The following is a 13231-nucleotide window of genomic DNA, read 5'->3' on the forward strand; positions in this document are numbered from 1 at the left end:
AGATTTAGGAAGTTCTTTGGTTTTATTTCTTTAAATTAGCTTTCTAATTTCTTTGTGTTTCTCTTATATTATGGGACCTCCATAATGCATATATTGATTTAGTTGGTGATGTCAAATGAGTCTTGTGGGTTTTTTCACTTTGTTTTTCTTTTCTCTTAGACTGGATAATTTCAAATGATCTATCTGTGAAGTTTGCTGGTTTTTTTTTTTTTGTTTTTTTTTTTTTTGGTTTTTGGGTTTGTTTTTTTTTTTCTCTGCTTCATCAAGTCTGCCTTTGAAGCTCTCTCTTGAATTTTTCCGTTCAGTCATTGTATTCTTCATACCAGAATTTCAGTTTGGTTCTTTTTTATGGTTTCTGTCTCTTTGTTGAACTTTTATTTGTTTATTGTTTCCTGTTTTGTTTGTTATTTCTCAGTGTTTTCTTGTAGCTTACTGAGCTTCTTTAAATTTATTTTGAATACTTGGTTAGGCAATTCATGGATCTTCATATCTTTGTAGTCAACTATTGGAACTTTTTTGTTGTTGTTGTTCCTTTATGGTGTCATATTTCCCTGATGATTTGTGATCCTGGTGGCTTTGGCTGGTGTCTGAACATTTAAAGAAATTGCCACTTTCTCCAATCTTTGTGGTCTTGCTTTAGGAGAGAATGACCTGACTAGAGATTTGGTGGGGCGAGGTGGGGAGGGGAATCTCTTAAACCTTTTCAGTGGATGCACCTGCTGAATTCCCCTAGCTCTGTCTCTTGGGGGAAATGTATTAGAATTGTTTCCCTTCCTCAATCCGATAGAGCCATGCTGGGTACCGAGAACCATATCAGGTGTTTAGGGCAACTCAGTCCTTTTCCCTCTGGCGATGGCCTGAAATGCCAGGGCTTTGTGTGCCGGTGCCACTTTTCTCCCTCCCTACTGCAGGAAGTATTTTGGTTATTTTGCCCCTGTGTAGCCTGTGGAGTCATGCCAGCTGCCCAAAGGGTCACCTTTCTCTTTTCCCTGAAGTAGTCCACTTAGATTCTTGGCCGATGGGTACGAGTGCCATTTCTCTCCCTCTTTCCTGAAAGGGAATTTCAGGTTTGTATACCTTCTCCACATTTTGTAGAGTTAAACTTGTTACTCAGTTTCACTCTGGTTGCTTAGCTCTGCGTGCCATCTGTTGGAGTTCATGGTGTCCTGGCTTATTCCCATGAGACTCCATCCCTTTTCTTTGTTCTTGGCCTTCCCTAGATCTTTCAGCCTTGCTGATTTCCCCTGAGTCTGGGTGCAGACAGAGAAGTAGACCTCCAGGAGCAGGCCTCATAGACAGTGCTCCACAAGGCTGGGAAGCCAGACCTTCACATGGCACTGTCTCTCCCCCGTGGGATAAGTTGTGGGCCAGAAGGATCTTTCCAGGTTTTGAGTTTTGCTGGCCCAGGGGAGCAGCGATGTAGTCAAAGTGAAACTGTTCTTTCAACCATTTTCAGTGTATCCGATCTTGGGTTTTGTGGTCCATGGGGATGCTGGAACATTTCTAGTATATATTGAAGAGCTATTACAAAGTGTTTTCACCCACGGATTACTGTCCAAACAGTGTTTCTGTGTAAGGTGAAAACTGGGACCTCCTGTTCTGCCGTCTTATTGATGTCTTTCTTTTGGGGGTCCAAATTAACAATCTAGTTAACAATCTTTTAAGTCCAATTAACAATCTCTGCTTTTTAATTGGAATATTTAGACCAGTTACATTTAATTTAATTACATTTGGATTTAAATACAACACCCTTCTATGGGGGGGGGGTGCTTCCATGTATTCTTTATAACATTTTCCCTTTGATTCTGCTTTCTTTTGGTTGATTGTGCCTTGTGCCTTGTAAAAAGAAATAATTCTGTTTCATATCCTGCCTTGTCCATTGCCTTATTATTTTCAAATAAAACAACTGCTTTATGTGGATTGGTTTCAATCATTCCACTACATACCAGTTACACTGGTTTTCTATTCTTCAGATTTTGTTCCTTCCCTATATATATTTTTTGGATTGATTAAACTTTATCTTTCCTCTGTTATTTGGATGTTATACATTCTTTTCTTACTCTTTTTGTGGGTTTGCTTCAAATTTTAAGATGTATTCTTGATAGCAGAACCAAAAGTTACTTATTTTAGTTTCCAAAAAAGTACAAGGGACATAAAGACCTATAACTCTGATGACCTGATCATTTTTATGGGTTTTTTTCAACAGTATTTTAGTTCTTTTAGAAGTTTTTTTTTTATTATTATTAATATTGTTTCAAAATTTCAATGTCTATGTAGATAGATCCACAGTTTTATCCATTTCCTTGTTAACTTTTCCTTCTTGCATCTCAGTCCATCCTTCTCATGTCATATTTTTCTTCCAGAATTTATTTTTCCATTGAGATCTGAGGATTCATTGCTGTCGTCCTTTCTGGAATGTTTCTGCTGGAATAACTTTGAAAATTACCTTTTTGCCCCATTTATTTCTCTAGAACTTCTATTTTTAATATGTTTTAGATGATCTCATTGATTTCTCCATATTTCTGCTACTGTCCTACTTTTTTCTTTTTTATGTTCTGTATTGAGTAATCTCAGATATTTATTGTGTTACATTATTTTGCCTCCCACTGGGCCTATTCTGATGTTCAGTCTGTCCATTGAGTTTTTAATTTCATTCCAGTTTGCAAGCCATTTATCATTTGTAGTTTAGGGAGGTTGTTTTACAAATGTACTTTACCTTGTTTTATGGTATAAATTTCCTTTTTCATGTTTTCATATCACTTTTGTGTCTTTATGTATTTTAAACATACTGTATATCATTTTTGTGTCTTAGGTAACTGAAATTCTGTTGTGTGACTTTCTCGATGTTCTAATTTGGCGGTTTGCTGTTTATTCTTTTGCTTCTCATTTCATCCTTTTCCTTATAGTTCTGTTTGCTGAAGTCATGTTTATCAGCCTTTATTGGTAGATAGTCCCTTTGCCTAAGTTGTGGGTATGCTTCTGCAGGATTTCTGGGTTTGCTTCTGCCTAACTCTCCAGTGTTGTTCTCAAAAAAAGCCACATTTTATGTTAACTTCTAGTTTGGGGATCTTATACCACATAGAAAATGCAATAAAAACCCAAACCCACTTGAAAGCAAACCATTGTGTAGGAATTCCCAGAGGAGTTTTTGCTTTCCCCAGCCCTCCACTCCATAGTCCCCTTCCAACACCCTTCCTCCCTCAGCTTTGATAAAGAAGCTTTCTTGTTGATTCCCTTTTGTGATTGAATGTTTTTCTTGGCTCAGTTTTTTACAGTCTTTTTTTTTTTTTAAACAGGTTTAAGACTTTTTCCCCTATGTCTTTAGGCTGGTAAGTTAAAACATTCTAGAATACTCAGACTGGCATGAAAGGAATCAGGAATCTAGCTACTATTACATTTGTAGTTTTTTCCTCATTTTTGGCCTCCCTCTCTGTCTCTTCCTATCTTCCTCCTTTTATTTTCTCTCATTGTTGAAATATATTCAGTTAGGTGATTTTTAGCAGGAGGATTTTTCAGGATATCTAGGATGCCATATAGTTGAAAATGGAAGTTGTTTCTTGTACTTTTCAGGGGAGGGGAGGGTGCGTGTGGGGGAGGGGCAGAGAGAAGGGGACAGAGGATCCAAAGAGGGCTCTACGCTGACTGAGAGTCTGACAGCAGTGAGCCAGTGAACCATGAGATCATGACCTGAGCCAAAGTTAGACACTCAGCCAACTTACCACCCAGGTGCCCCAGTTTCTTGTATTTTTAAATGTCCTTTCCATACTCCCACTGCCTGCAACTTGCTTTTTTCAATTAGTAATATACTACTTTAAAAATTCTTAATATGACCATTTAAATCTCAATAATTTCAAAACATGAATTAGTTTGCCTTTAATCTTTCTTCCTTAAGAGCCTGGTGTTCCAGTGCAAGTTTTAATCCCTCTGGAACAATCAGTACTTCAGTGACATCGCTAAGTGAAGAGTAGATTCTTTGGTCTTTTGCTGCAGGGTTGAAGTCATCTCCACCTTGCAAATTTAACCTTTTCTGTTCTGAAGTGCTGGGATTCAGTGTGCATCTCAGGAACGGGTTCCAACTTCCATGGATTTCACACAAACTTGTACTTTCCTCCTCCTGCTTTCGGTCCTGCTTTGAGACTGAGCTTTATCCCCTAGTTCTGTGCCCAACTCACTGATGTGTACACAGTACCCATGTTATAGTGTTCCCATCATGAAGACGACTTTGTATTTCTGTTTAATCATTTTTTATAGTTCTCCATTGGGACCTTCTCTTGTGAGATAGGATGTCCTTTCTCTCACTTGCTCCCTGAGCACTAGTATCTCTGATCTTTTTTGTGCAAATTCACAGCTCTGTCCATTACATCCAAGACACCTTTAAGCTTCTGTCTCCGTTTTTGTTTCTTAATTCCATCCCCAATTGATGACCATAGTTATTTTTCCACAGAGATTTCCAAATGTAGGCGTTAACCAAGAGTTTCTAGAGGACTCTAACTTACAGGTGTAATACCCTAACACCTGGAAGATATTAGTTCTCCCCAGTAGTTATTGGAGCTCCAGTTGGACTCTAGTCTTATACAATGTATGGCATGTGTGATCTATTACAGAACTACCATAATGTTAAGTAGTTACTGCCTTCTGGGCTAAAATAATGCTTAATGTATTAAGCAGATAGGACAGCCTTTCTAGTCACTTTTGTTCACTACCTAACTTGGTTGGCATGGTCAGTGGAGCAGACTGTGGTATTTAACATAAGCTGTTCAACTTCTCTCTGTAAAAGTTCATACACTTTACAGGCTGTTCATTGTTGAGATAGTAATGGCTTCTCATTCCAGCCCTGTAATTAATGACCAGTCGTTGTAGAACATAGTCCTTCCGTATATGCTTAATCATTCTTTAAAGTTTTTTGAGGGTGGTGAAGGAAGGAGTAGCATGGGCTGGGAAGTGTGGTGTTTATTCAGTCAGGTATATTCTTTATATCTTAGACCAGATGATTAATTTATGGAGGGTTTCTATAATTACAATTTCTTCTTATATCATCCACACTGATCCAAAAAGTTTTATGTTAAAATTTGTAATCCTTACCCACTCAGAGAATTTGTCAGTTTCACCCTTTGGTATAAGTAATTAACCCCACATCAACCATCAACATACTTAGTATAAAAAATTTAATTAATGATTCAAACAATTTTTTGCCTTTTTTTTTTTATCAAATAAGAGATCTATCCTTATTCTTTTTAGAGGGAAAATAGGAAACAGGAATCTAATTTATCTGATCATTTTTCTCCCTAACAGGTTTTCTCATGTTTAGTTGCAGTGATTTAGTTAGTTAGTTAGTTAGTTAGTTAGTTAGTTAGTTAGTTAGAGGTGGTGTTAGGAAGCTGAGTGATTATGTTTGTGCTCCTGTAACTTTTAATTATGGTCTGGCATTTAAATATGGCTAATCAGATACCGGATTTATATCTAATTAATTCTTAAGTATTTCCTTACCCCAAATTTATGTTTAACCAAATAAACAGTAACAAATTTACCAAAGTTTATCAAAAGCAAAAACAAACCATTTAAACTATAGAAAGCTGGTAAGTAATTGATGAATAGAATATTTGCCTTAAATGCAGTATATTGAAAACATTGGTATAATTATTTAGAATAAATTTTCATGCAAGGAAAATTTGCAAGAAATGTGAAGAAGTCAGTAAGTTTAGGTACACCTTCAGTGGTTAGAGATCAGCATGAGTCCATTCATTTGTGCTCCTGACCTGATTCGAAGTTCCCGGTTAGAGTGGTAAAATTGAGGAGAACTTACTGGCTTGTAGAGGGTTTGAACTCATGCCCCTACTTCCTGCTTTAACACTGAAAAGCATAAAAACCTCTTGTTAATTTTAAGACTCACACCAGAATAATTATTACAGGCAAAAAGGTAATTAATTATAGATCAGAATGATGCCTTAATTATTTTGTTAATTTAATTTTGGGAGCACAGAAGTGGAAATTTTAACATTTGCTGTATTTCCTCTTGATTTTAAACCTGATTTTTCTTTGTGGAAAGAGTAGAGGGTATTCTTTTTTAAAGGAATGCTTTTTAAAGATTCTTAAAGTACATTTTTAAAGCACGTTAATTGTTGGAGTACATTTCTTAGAGTATATTCAACTCCACAAAGTGCTGTTTTGATTTTGCTCATATGCCCATCCATATATTATTCAAAATCCAAAGGGGCCAAAATGCTGGTTATATATCCAAATGGTTTCTTTGTAGCTGTATTTGAAGTCTATTTGGAAATCTGATGTTTATAGGTGACATTTTCAAATTTTTATATGTTATTTATATCCTGTGAATGCAAGAATAAATAAGGACCTCAGGAATTTGTTTTCACTGCCTCTAAATATGTAAGCACCCTTATTTGTTCTAAAATTAACTTATTTCTGATAATAATTTTCTCATTTTGTATTTCAATTTTAGGCTAAAAATCTTATAGAGAGATTTTTTAATCAACAAGTAGAAGTTCTAGGCAGACGTGCAGAGCCATTGCCCGAAATATACTATATTGAAGGTACTCTTCAAATGGTATGGATTAATCGCTGCTTTCCAGGGTATGGAATGAATACCCTAAAACATCCAAAATGTCCTGAATGCTGTGGTATGTAATGAACTATAATTTCATGTTTTATATTTATGAAACCTTCCTTCTTTTCATGACCCTAAGTGAATGCCTAGTATTTATTTTTACTATCACTTAGATCTTTAGCTGATTTTAAGCAGTGTGTTTGAAAAGACTACGTGAGCTTGAAGATACAAAAGAAAAAAAAGCTGGCTTAACTTGGGCCTTGTATTAATATTCTAGCAAAGAAGGGTTAGGGGCGTTAGGCAGTTGTCTGGGAGGACACACAGATAATGGGTGTGAGTCATTTACTTACCCTAAAAAGAGACAAAGGATGTATTTTTTAGAATCTGTTATTGATGAGTTTACATTTGTACAGTTTAGAATAGCTATATTTTTACTTTCTCTTTTTTGCAATAAGTATATGAATTGTTTTCTTATCAGTTGTTTTTTTCTGACTTTTGATCGGAGCTCCAGGGCTATCTGGAGCTATCTGTGCTATCTGGCTTTCATCTGTCTTTTCCTTATTAAAGAAGAGAGTTCTATAGAGGCTGTTTAGAATAAGTTAATTCATGGATTCAGAGTCTTTGAATTTCTGTTTTCAAAAGTTGAATGAGGCAATTAATCTTCAGTTTTAAAAGGCTTTCTAATAGCAACATCAGTAAATTAGTACCATTTTCATTCAGTCTTCTCTGATTGTTCTTTTCTACTCTCTATCTTAAGTTAGATCAAAATCCTTTCAGTATAATAGAGCACTAAATTTTCTTTTTCCTTTGCTTGACTTAATTGGTAGATAATACTTTTCCTTTTTTTTTTTTCTGATTGAGTTTTTGGTTAAGGATATGAAATTTGACAAAATGTACTTGAAAAATTATCTTAGGAAATATGACACAGATTTAACAAATAAAACACATATACCAACTGTGTAACAATTTTGATAATCTGTGATTATGTATATCACTTTAGAGCACAGATAATGGTGAAGAAACCCTGGAAATACCAAACAGTGAGACCAGAACCTGGTAGTTTAGCTGTCTATTAAATGCATTTATATTTTCACTTTATAAAGACCTAAGATAAACTAAAAAGCTTAAATATTTGTATGTCATTAATTCCAAGAATTTTGAAATAGTTAAGCATAGCTTTTTCAAGTGAAATAATAGGGTTGAATCTCTGAGAAGCACAAAAATTTTACTACTGAAAATTTTTTTGCATTTATACAATTTTGGATAATACAGTTGTCACATTCTCTCATTTTGCCATGCAATTATAACATTCAGTCTGTTAGGCATCATCCTGTTTGATCAAGTTCATTAAAGTAATTGTTTTATTCCTGACAACAGACCCCATGGGAAGTATGTAAAGAAACTTACAAGTTTCAGAAGTATTTCCTGCCTCTGTTATACTATTTTGTTCTCCCAGACATGGTGTCTGTGCCCACAGAGTTTAGACACAGGAAATGCATTCGTAGAACAGTTAGGGAACAAGAGGCATAGGGAAGAGAATGAAAAGGAAATGATATAAAGGAAACTGAGTTACAGATAGGCTGGGTCACAGAGGATGTGATTAGACATGGCTTTCTGGGTTGATGTGAGACTTGAGGTAGGACTTTGAACATGCAGGGATAGCAGTTCTAGCCAAGTCAGGGGCCTGAAGGAGCATCAGGTTGCGGGGGGGGGGGGGGGGGGGCGCGGGGAGGTTGCATAACCAGGGCTAGAGGGGTGCTGTCAGAAGAGCTCTGGGTTTAGCTGGGCTTGGAGAGGGCAGAGTGGAAGGGTACAAATTTAATGTGGCAGCAGGAGTCCTATCTTTGAGTGGAGGAGAGAAAGAACATTTTTTTTTCATTTTTATGGGATCATTATCATTGCTCAGTATACTTATTAACTAGTGATTTGCTAAATTTCATTTTATGCCAACATATGGTAAATAAATGTTTTAATTTAGAATTACCTTTGTGCTGTCATCATTTCTGTTACACGAAGGAAGTAAGACTGAGCTGCCTTTTTAAAACAGAACTCATTAAGTATAATGTGACCATCACATACAGTACTTTTGTCTATATTACATGAGGCCATCGCTCCAAAATTTTTAGAGAGCAAATGCTACCCAAAAAGATATTTAACTCATCCTTTGAATTGGAAGCCGGTATTAAATGTGCCATTAGTTACAAGACAAAATTAGCATACTAAATGAACTTAAATCTATTTGGTATAAAATGGAATGCTAGAGAGAAGCAAATGAAAACATGAGGTACTTTGTAAAACAACTTATTTCCAAAATGAAGAGACAGCAAGCTTATGTTTAACAAAGAGGATTGATTGGGACATGAATGTGAGAAAAATGCGTTTACTTTCTCAGCAGTAGAGTAAGTGAACAGCGGGTGTTTTCTTCTTTTTTGGATGTCATACTTTACTTCTGTGATTTTACTTCTAGATGACAGATAAAGATTGCTTGCTTATAAACTAGTGGAGGCTTAACATTTTTACCTATGTTATCTTTCTCATTTCTAATTCGTTTAGCATTTTAAATTAATTTTCACTGTAAAATACTTCTCTCATTTCATATTTAGCATTGCTTAATTTTGTCATGATTTTGTCAATCATTTTGATGCTGAAGAAAGAAGATTCTAATTAAGTCTGTGAATACTAGATGTCTCATACTTTCATAGATTATAAAGATAATACAACCAAAGACCAGCTAGAAGATTATATTGTTTTCTAATATAATTTTTTTAAAACACAGAATCTTAAATTTGATTTCCTGGATGATTTCTGTAGTTTGTATTATTTCTGTAAAACTCTGTCTTGTTTTTATTTTTCTCCATTTTATTCGTAATTAATTGCCTCAGAAAAACACCTGAATGTCAAATAACGGTTTTTGACATAATTTCCCACTACACCTTCTTTTTCTTCCTCTTTAAACTTTGGCAGTGGTTTTAAAACTCCGGTGTGTATCAAAATTACCTAAAGATTTTCTGAAAAATATATCAAGGTATGGGAAGCAGACATCTCCTTCTGGAATAAGCATTTAAGGTGATTCTGATACACATGGAGGTCTGAGATTCCTGAGTATTAGCATTGGTGTGGCAGTACCTTTTTTAAATGCTTGAATAGTAGCATGATAAGCAGTACCCAGATAAGATAACTTTCCTTCTACTGGGGAAGCAGACTATTTTTCACTGACTGTTGCAGATTGAATGTATAGCTCAGTAACTGTTTATGTAATATTGTCAATTTCTGTTGCTTTCTCTGAACATAAGATTTGCTACTGTACATTCAAAGCTCCCAGGGAGCTCTTTGTTAGTGATATCGTGTCTGTGAGTGGTCAGAAATAATTAGGTTGTTGGTACAGTATTTAAACATCTTGAGATGATTTTATTAATAAAGTATACCTTATAAAGTACCTGTGTACTTTATGCAGTAAAAGTGAATTAAACGATACAGTTGTTTTTAATAAGGTCTTTTAGACTCCAAAATTTATCTTGCTCAGATATGCAACCCTGAACCTTTGTTTTAATTTTAAATCAAAGAACCAAGAAAAATAATAATAATAAAAAAGCTGATATTAACAAAACAGGATTGGCAAGAAGTCTCACTAGATACACAGAGGGGCATTACATGATGATAAAAGGATAAGTCTGTCAAGATATAATAATGTAAGATTGCTAAATTTATGAGTGCTTAATAACATGGTTTTAAATATGTAAAACAAAAAGTGTCAGAGAGGTAATACTGGAATGCCAAGCCGTAAAGAAAAAACAATGAAATTGGACCCAGTTTAAAAAGTCACAATCACCTCCGGATGTGTTATAGACATAAATACATAAAAATAGTAAATATGTTAGAATACAGTGTAGAGAAATATCATCATGTCTTCAGCATCAGAAAATGATTTTCCAGGGCGCCTGGGTGGTTCAGTCAGTTGGGCAACCGACTTTGACTTGAGTCGTGATCTCACGGTTTGTGAGTTCAAGCCCTGCATCGGGCTCTGGGCTGACAGCTTGGAGCCTGGAGCCTGCTTTGGATTCTGTGTCTCCTTCTCTCTCTGCCCCTGCCCCACTGTGCTCTGTCTTTTCTGTCTCTCAAAAATAAATAAATGTTTAAAAAAAATTTTTTTAAGTGATTTCCCAAAAGAGACACAAAAATCACTAACTTTAATTAAATGGTTGATAATTTTTTCTACTAAATTAAGTACTTCTGTTTATCAAGACACTGCAAAGAGAGAAAAGGTAGTCTACAGAATGGGAAAATTATTTGTAATGGATATAACCAACAAAAGACCACTACCCAGAACATATTTAAAAATTTAATACAAAACACTTTTTAAGACAGATACCATATGTTTTCACTCTTATGTGGATCCTGAGAAACTTGACAGAAACCCATGGGGGAGGGGAAGGAAAAAAAAAAGAGGTTAGAGTGGGAGAGAGCCAAAGCATAAGAGACTCTTAAAAACTGAGAACAAACTGAGGGCTGATGGGGGGTGGGAGGGAGGTGCGGGTGGGTGATGGGTATTGAGGAGGGCACCTTTTGGGATGAGCATTGGGTGTTGTATGGAAACCAATTTGACAATAAATTTCATATATTAAAAATAAAAAAAATAAAGTAAATTAAAAAAACACTTTTTAAAAAAGACAAAACAGTTTTCAAAAATGGGAAAAGATTTGAACAGATGTACTTAACAAAAGAGTAATTCCAGGTCATCAATGGGTACATGAAAATACATTCACACTTTCTGTAATCAGGGAAATGTAAATTCAAGACAGAATGAGATCTGACTACACAGCTCTGAGATTGACAGGAAGTAAACAGTCAGGGAATACTAGGTGCCGAAAAGGGGTGGAGGCCCAGGAGCAGCCGCACTCTGCCTGCGTGAGTGGAGATCATGCCACTGTGGGAAACAGTTGCATGTCGTAGTAAATGTGCCATGCATGCATTCTGTGACTAGCGTTTGACTCGGGGAAATTTCATCACGGCGTATTTTCTAATAGTCCCAAACTGGAGACAACCCAAGTGTCCACTAATGGTAAGATGTGTGAATAACTAGTGATCTATTCATACAATGGAATGCTTTACAGGAATGACAGTGAATGAATGGGGATTACAGTCATATGGGTGCATTTTATTAACTTACAGGAAAGAAGCTAAACACCACAGAATCCATGTAGCGTAGGCATAGTTCAATTCTTTTATAGAGATATATTCATGAATGCTGAAACTAGAATGCAGTCCAGGAACAGTATTACCACAAAACAGAAGAGTGTTGACTTCTGGAGGGATGGAAGGGAGTGTGATTGGAGGGGGCACAGGAGGAATTTGGGTGTGATGGCAGTTTTGTGTTACAGCCTAAATTGTTTCCAGATAGGTTTCTGTGCAATATTCATTATATTGTACGTTTATGTCTTTTTCTCTCTTTATGTGTTATATTTCATAATAAGATGTAAAGATACTAAATTGTCCCCTAAAGCTCGAACACCACTGTTAAAGGCACTGTGAAGAAAAGAAATTTACAAGGGTTTTTTTTTCTTTTTCTTTTTGTATGGTATCACTTGATTTTTGTCTTCATAAATTTACAATTCTAACAGCTACTAGTAATGGCTCAATGGGAATAATGAAATCATTATGATTTACTTTCTTTTAACCATTAAGTTATAAACATAGTTCTGTATTATTCTGCTGTCTTCAGACTGGTTTTATTTATTTAAAATGGATAGCCAACAATAGGAATTCAGACTGGTTTTATTTATTTAAAATGGATAGCCAAGCATTTTATGTTAGACTTTAGGTTATTTCCTATTGTTACCATGATATTAAAGATGATTTACCATTACAGTTATTCAGCTTTTATTTTTTGAGTTATTTCCTTGTATACATTTACAGAAATGTGACTACTAGTTTTAAAAAATGAGCATTTTGACTTTGGATATTTTTGGTTATTTTATCAGTTTTAAATGTTCACACCATCTCCAGCCTCTCTCACAATAGAGATGGGATTACAGACAGTTTGGAACTTCTTTTGTTGGACTGCAAGCATCACTTTTCAAAAAGTAAAAAGCAGACTTTTACAGCCATACAGAGTTAGACCGAGTCACTCCCCTCACCGCAGGCTGCGTCGGCTAATTCCCTTTAGTCTCCAGGGATTTTACACTTGCCACTCAAGGCCCGTTCCCCAGACAGCCTTCCATGGCCTCCTCTTAACTGTTCTGTACCTTCTTTCTCCCTCTCTGCCCGCCTGCAGTTAAATCCTCCTTTAGGTCTTTCTCCAAAATTTATCTTCTCATCTCTATTCCTGTTACAGTCGTCTAATTTGAATTCCGTGTGTGTGTGTGTGTGTGTGTGTGTGTGTGTGTGTGTGCGTGCGCGCGCACGCGCGCACACACTCATGTGGAATGATTACGTTCCCTTCCTAACTGGGGAATTCTTCTTCTCCTCTTCAGCCCATATCTCACATAGCTTTCAGTTATACCCCTAAATTCCTAATGCAATCCCTTCATTTTTTACTTTAAAACCTTCAATAATAAGATGCTGGCTTCATAGCATAACTTGCTATTCCCATCCTGAGCCATTTCATCCTTATCTTTCAGCAACTCATAAATACCTTCAGTACAGTAGTGGCATTATTTTCTATTTTATTCA

At 35.8% G+C, this 13231-nt stretch overlaps 1 protein-coding gene across 3 annotated transcripts in view; it reads left to right on the plus strand.

Moving 5' to 3' along the window:
* The window catches only part of ZPBP (zona pellucida binding protein), a 111842-nt gene that overhangs the window by 67480 nt on the left and 31131 nt on the right, over positions 1–13231 (plus strand). For all 3 annotated transcript variants that reach the window (XR_008296939.1, XM_027046100.2, XM_027046101.2), the window contains one exon: positions 6458–6635. Coding sequence is in view for 2 of the 3 variants with exons in the window: in XM_027046100.2 (XP_026901901.2) it covers positions 6458–6635 (178 nt within the window). In the remaining variant the exon portion in view is untranslated. The remainder of the gene's footprint in view (positions 1–6457; positions 6636–13231) is intronic.

Source organism: Acinonyx jubatus, chromosome A2, assembly GCF_027475565.1.
Source record: "Acinonyx jubatus isolate Ajub_Pintada_27869175 chromosome A2, VMU_Ajub_asm_v1.0, whole genome shotgun sequence".
Classification (NCBI taxonomy): Eukaryota; Metazoa; Chordata; class Mammalia; order Carnivora; family Felidae; genus Acinonyx; species Acinonyx jubatus.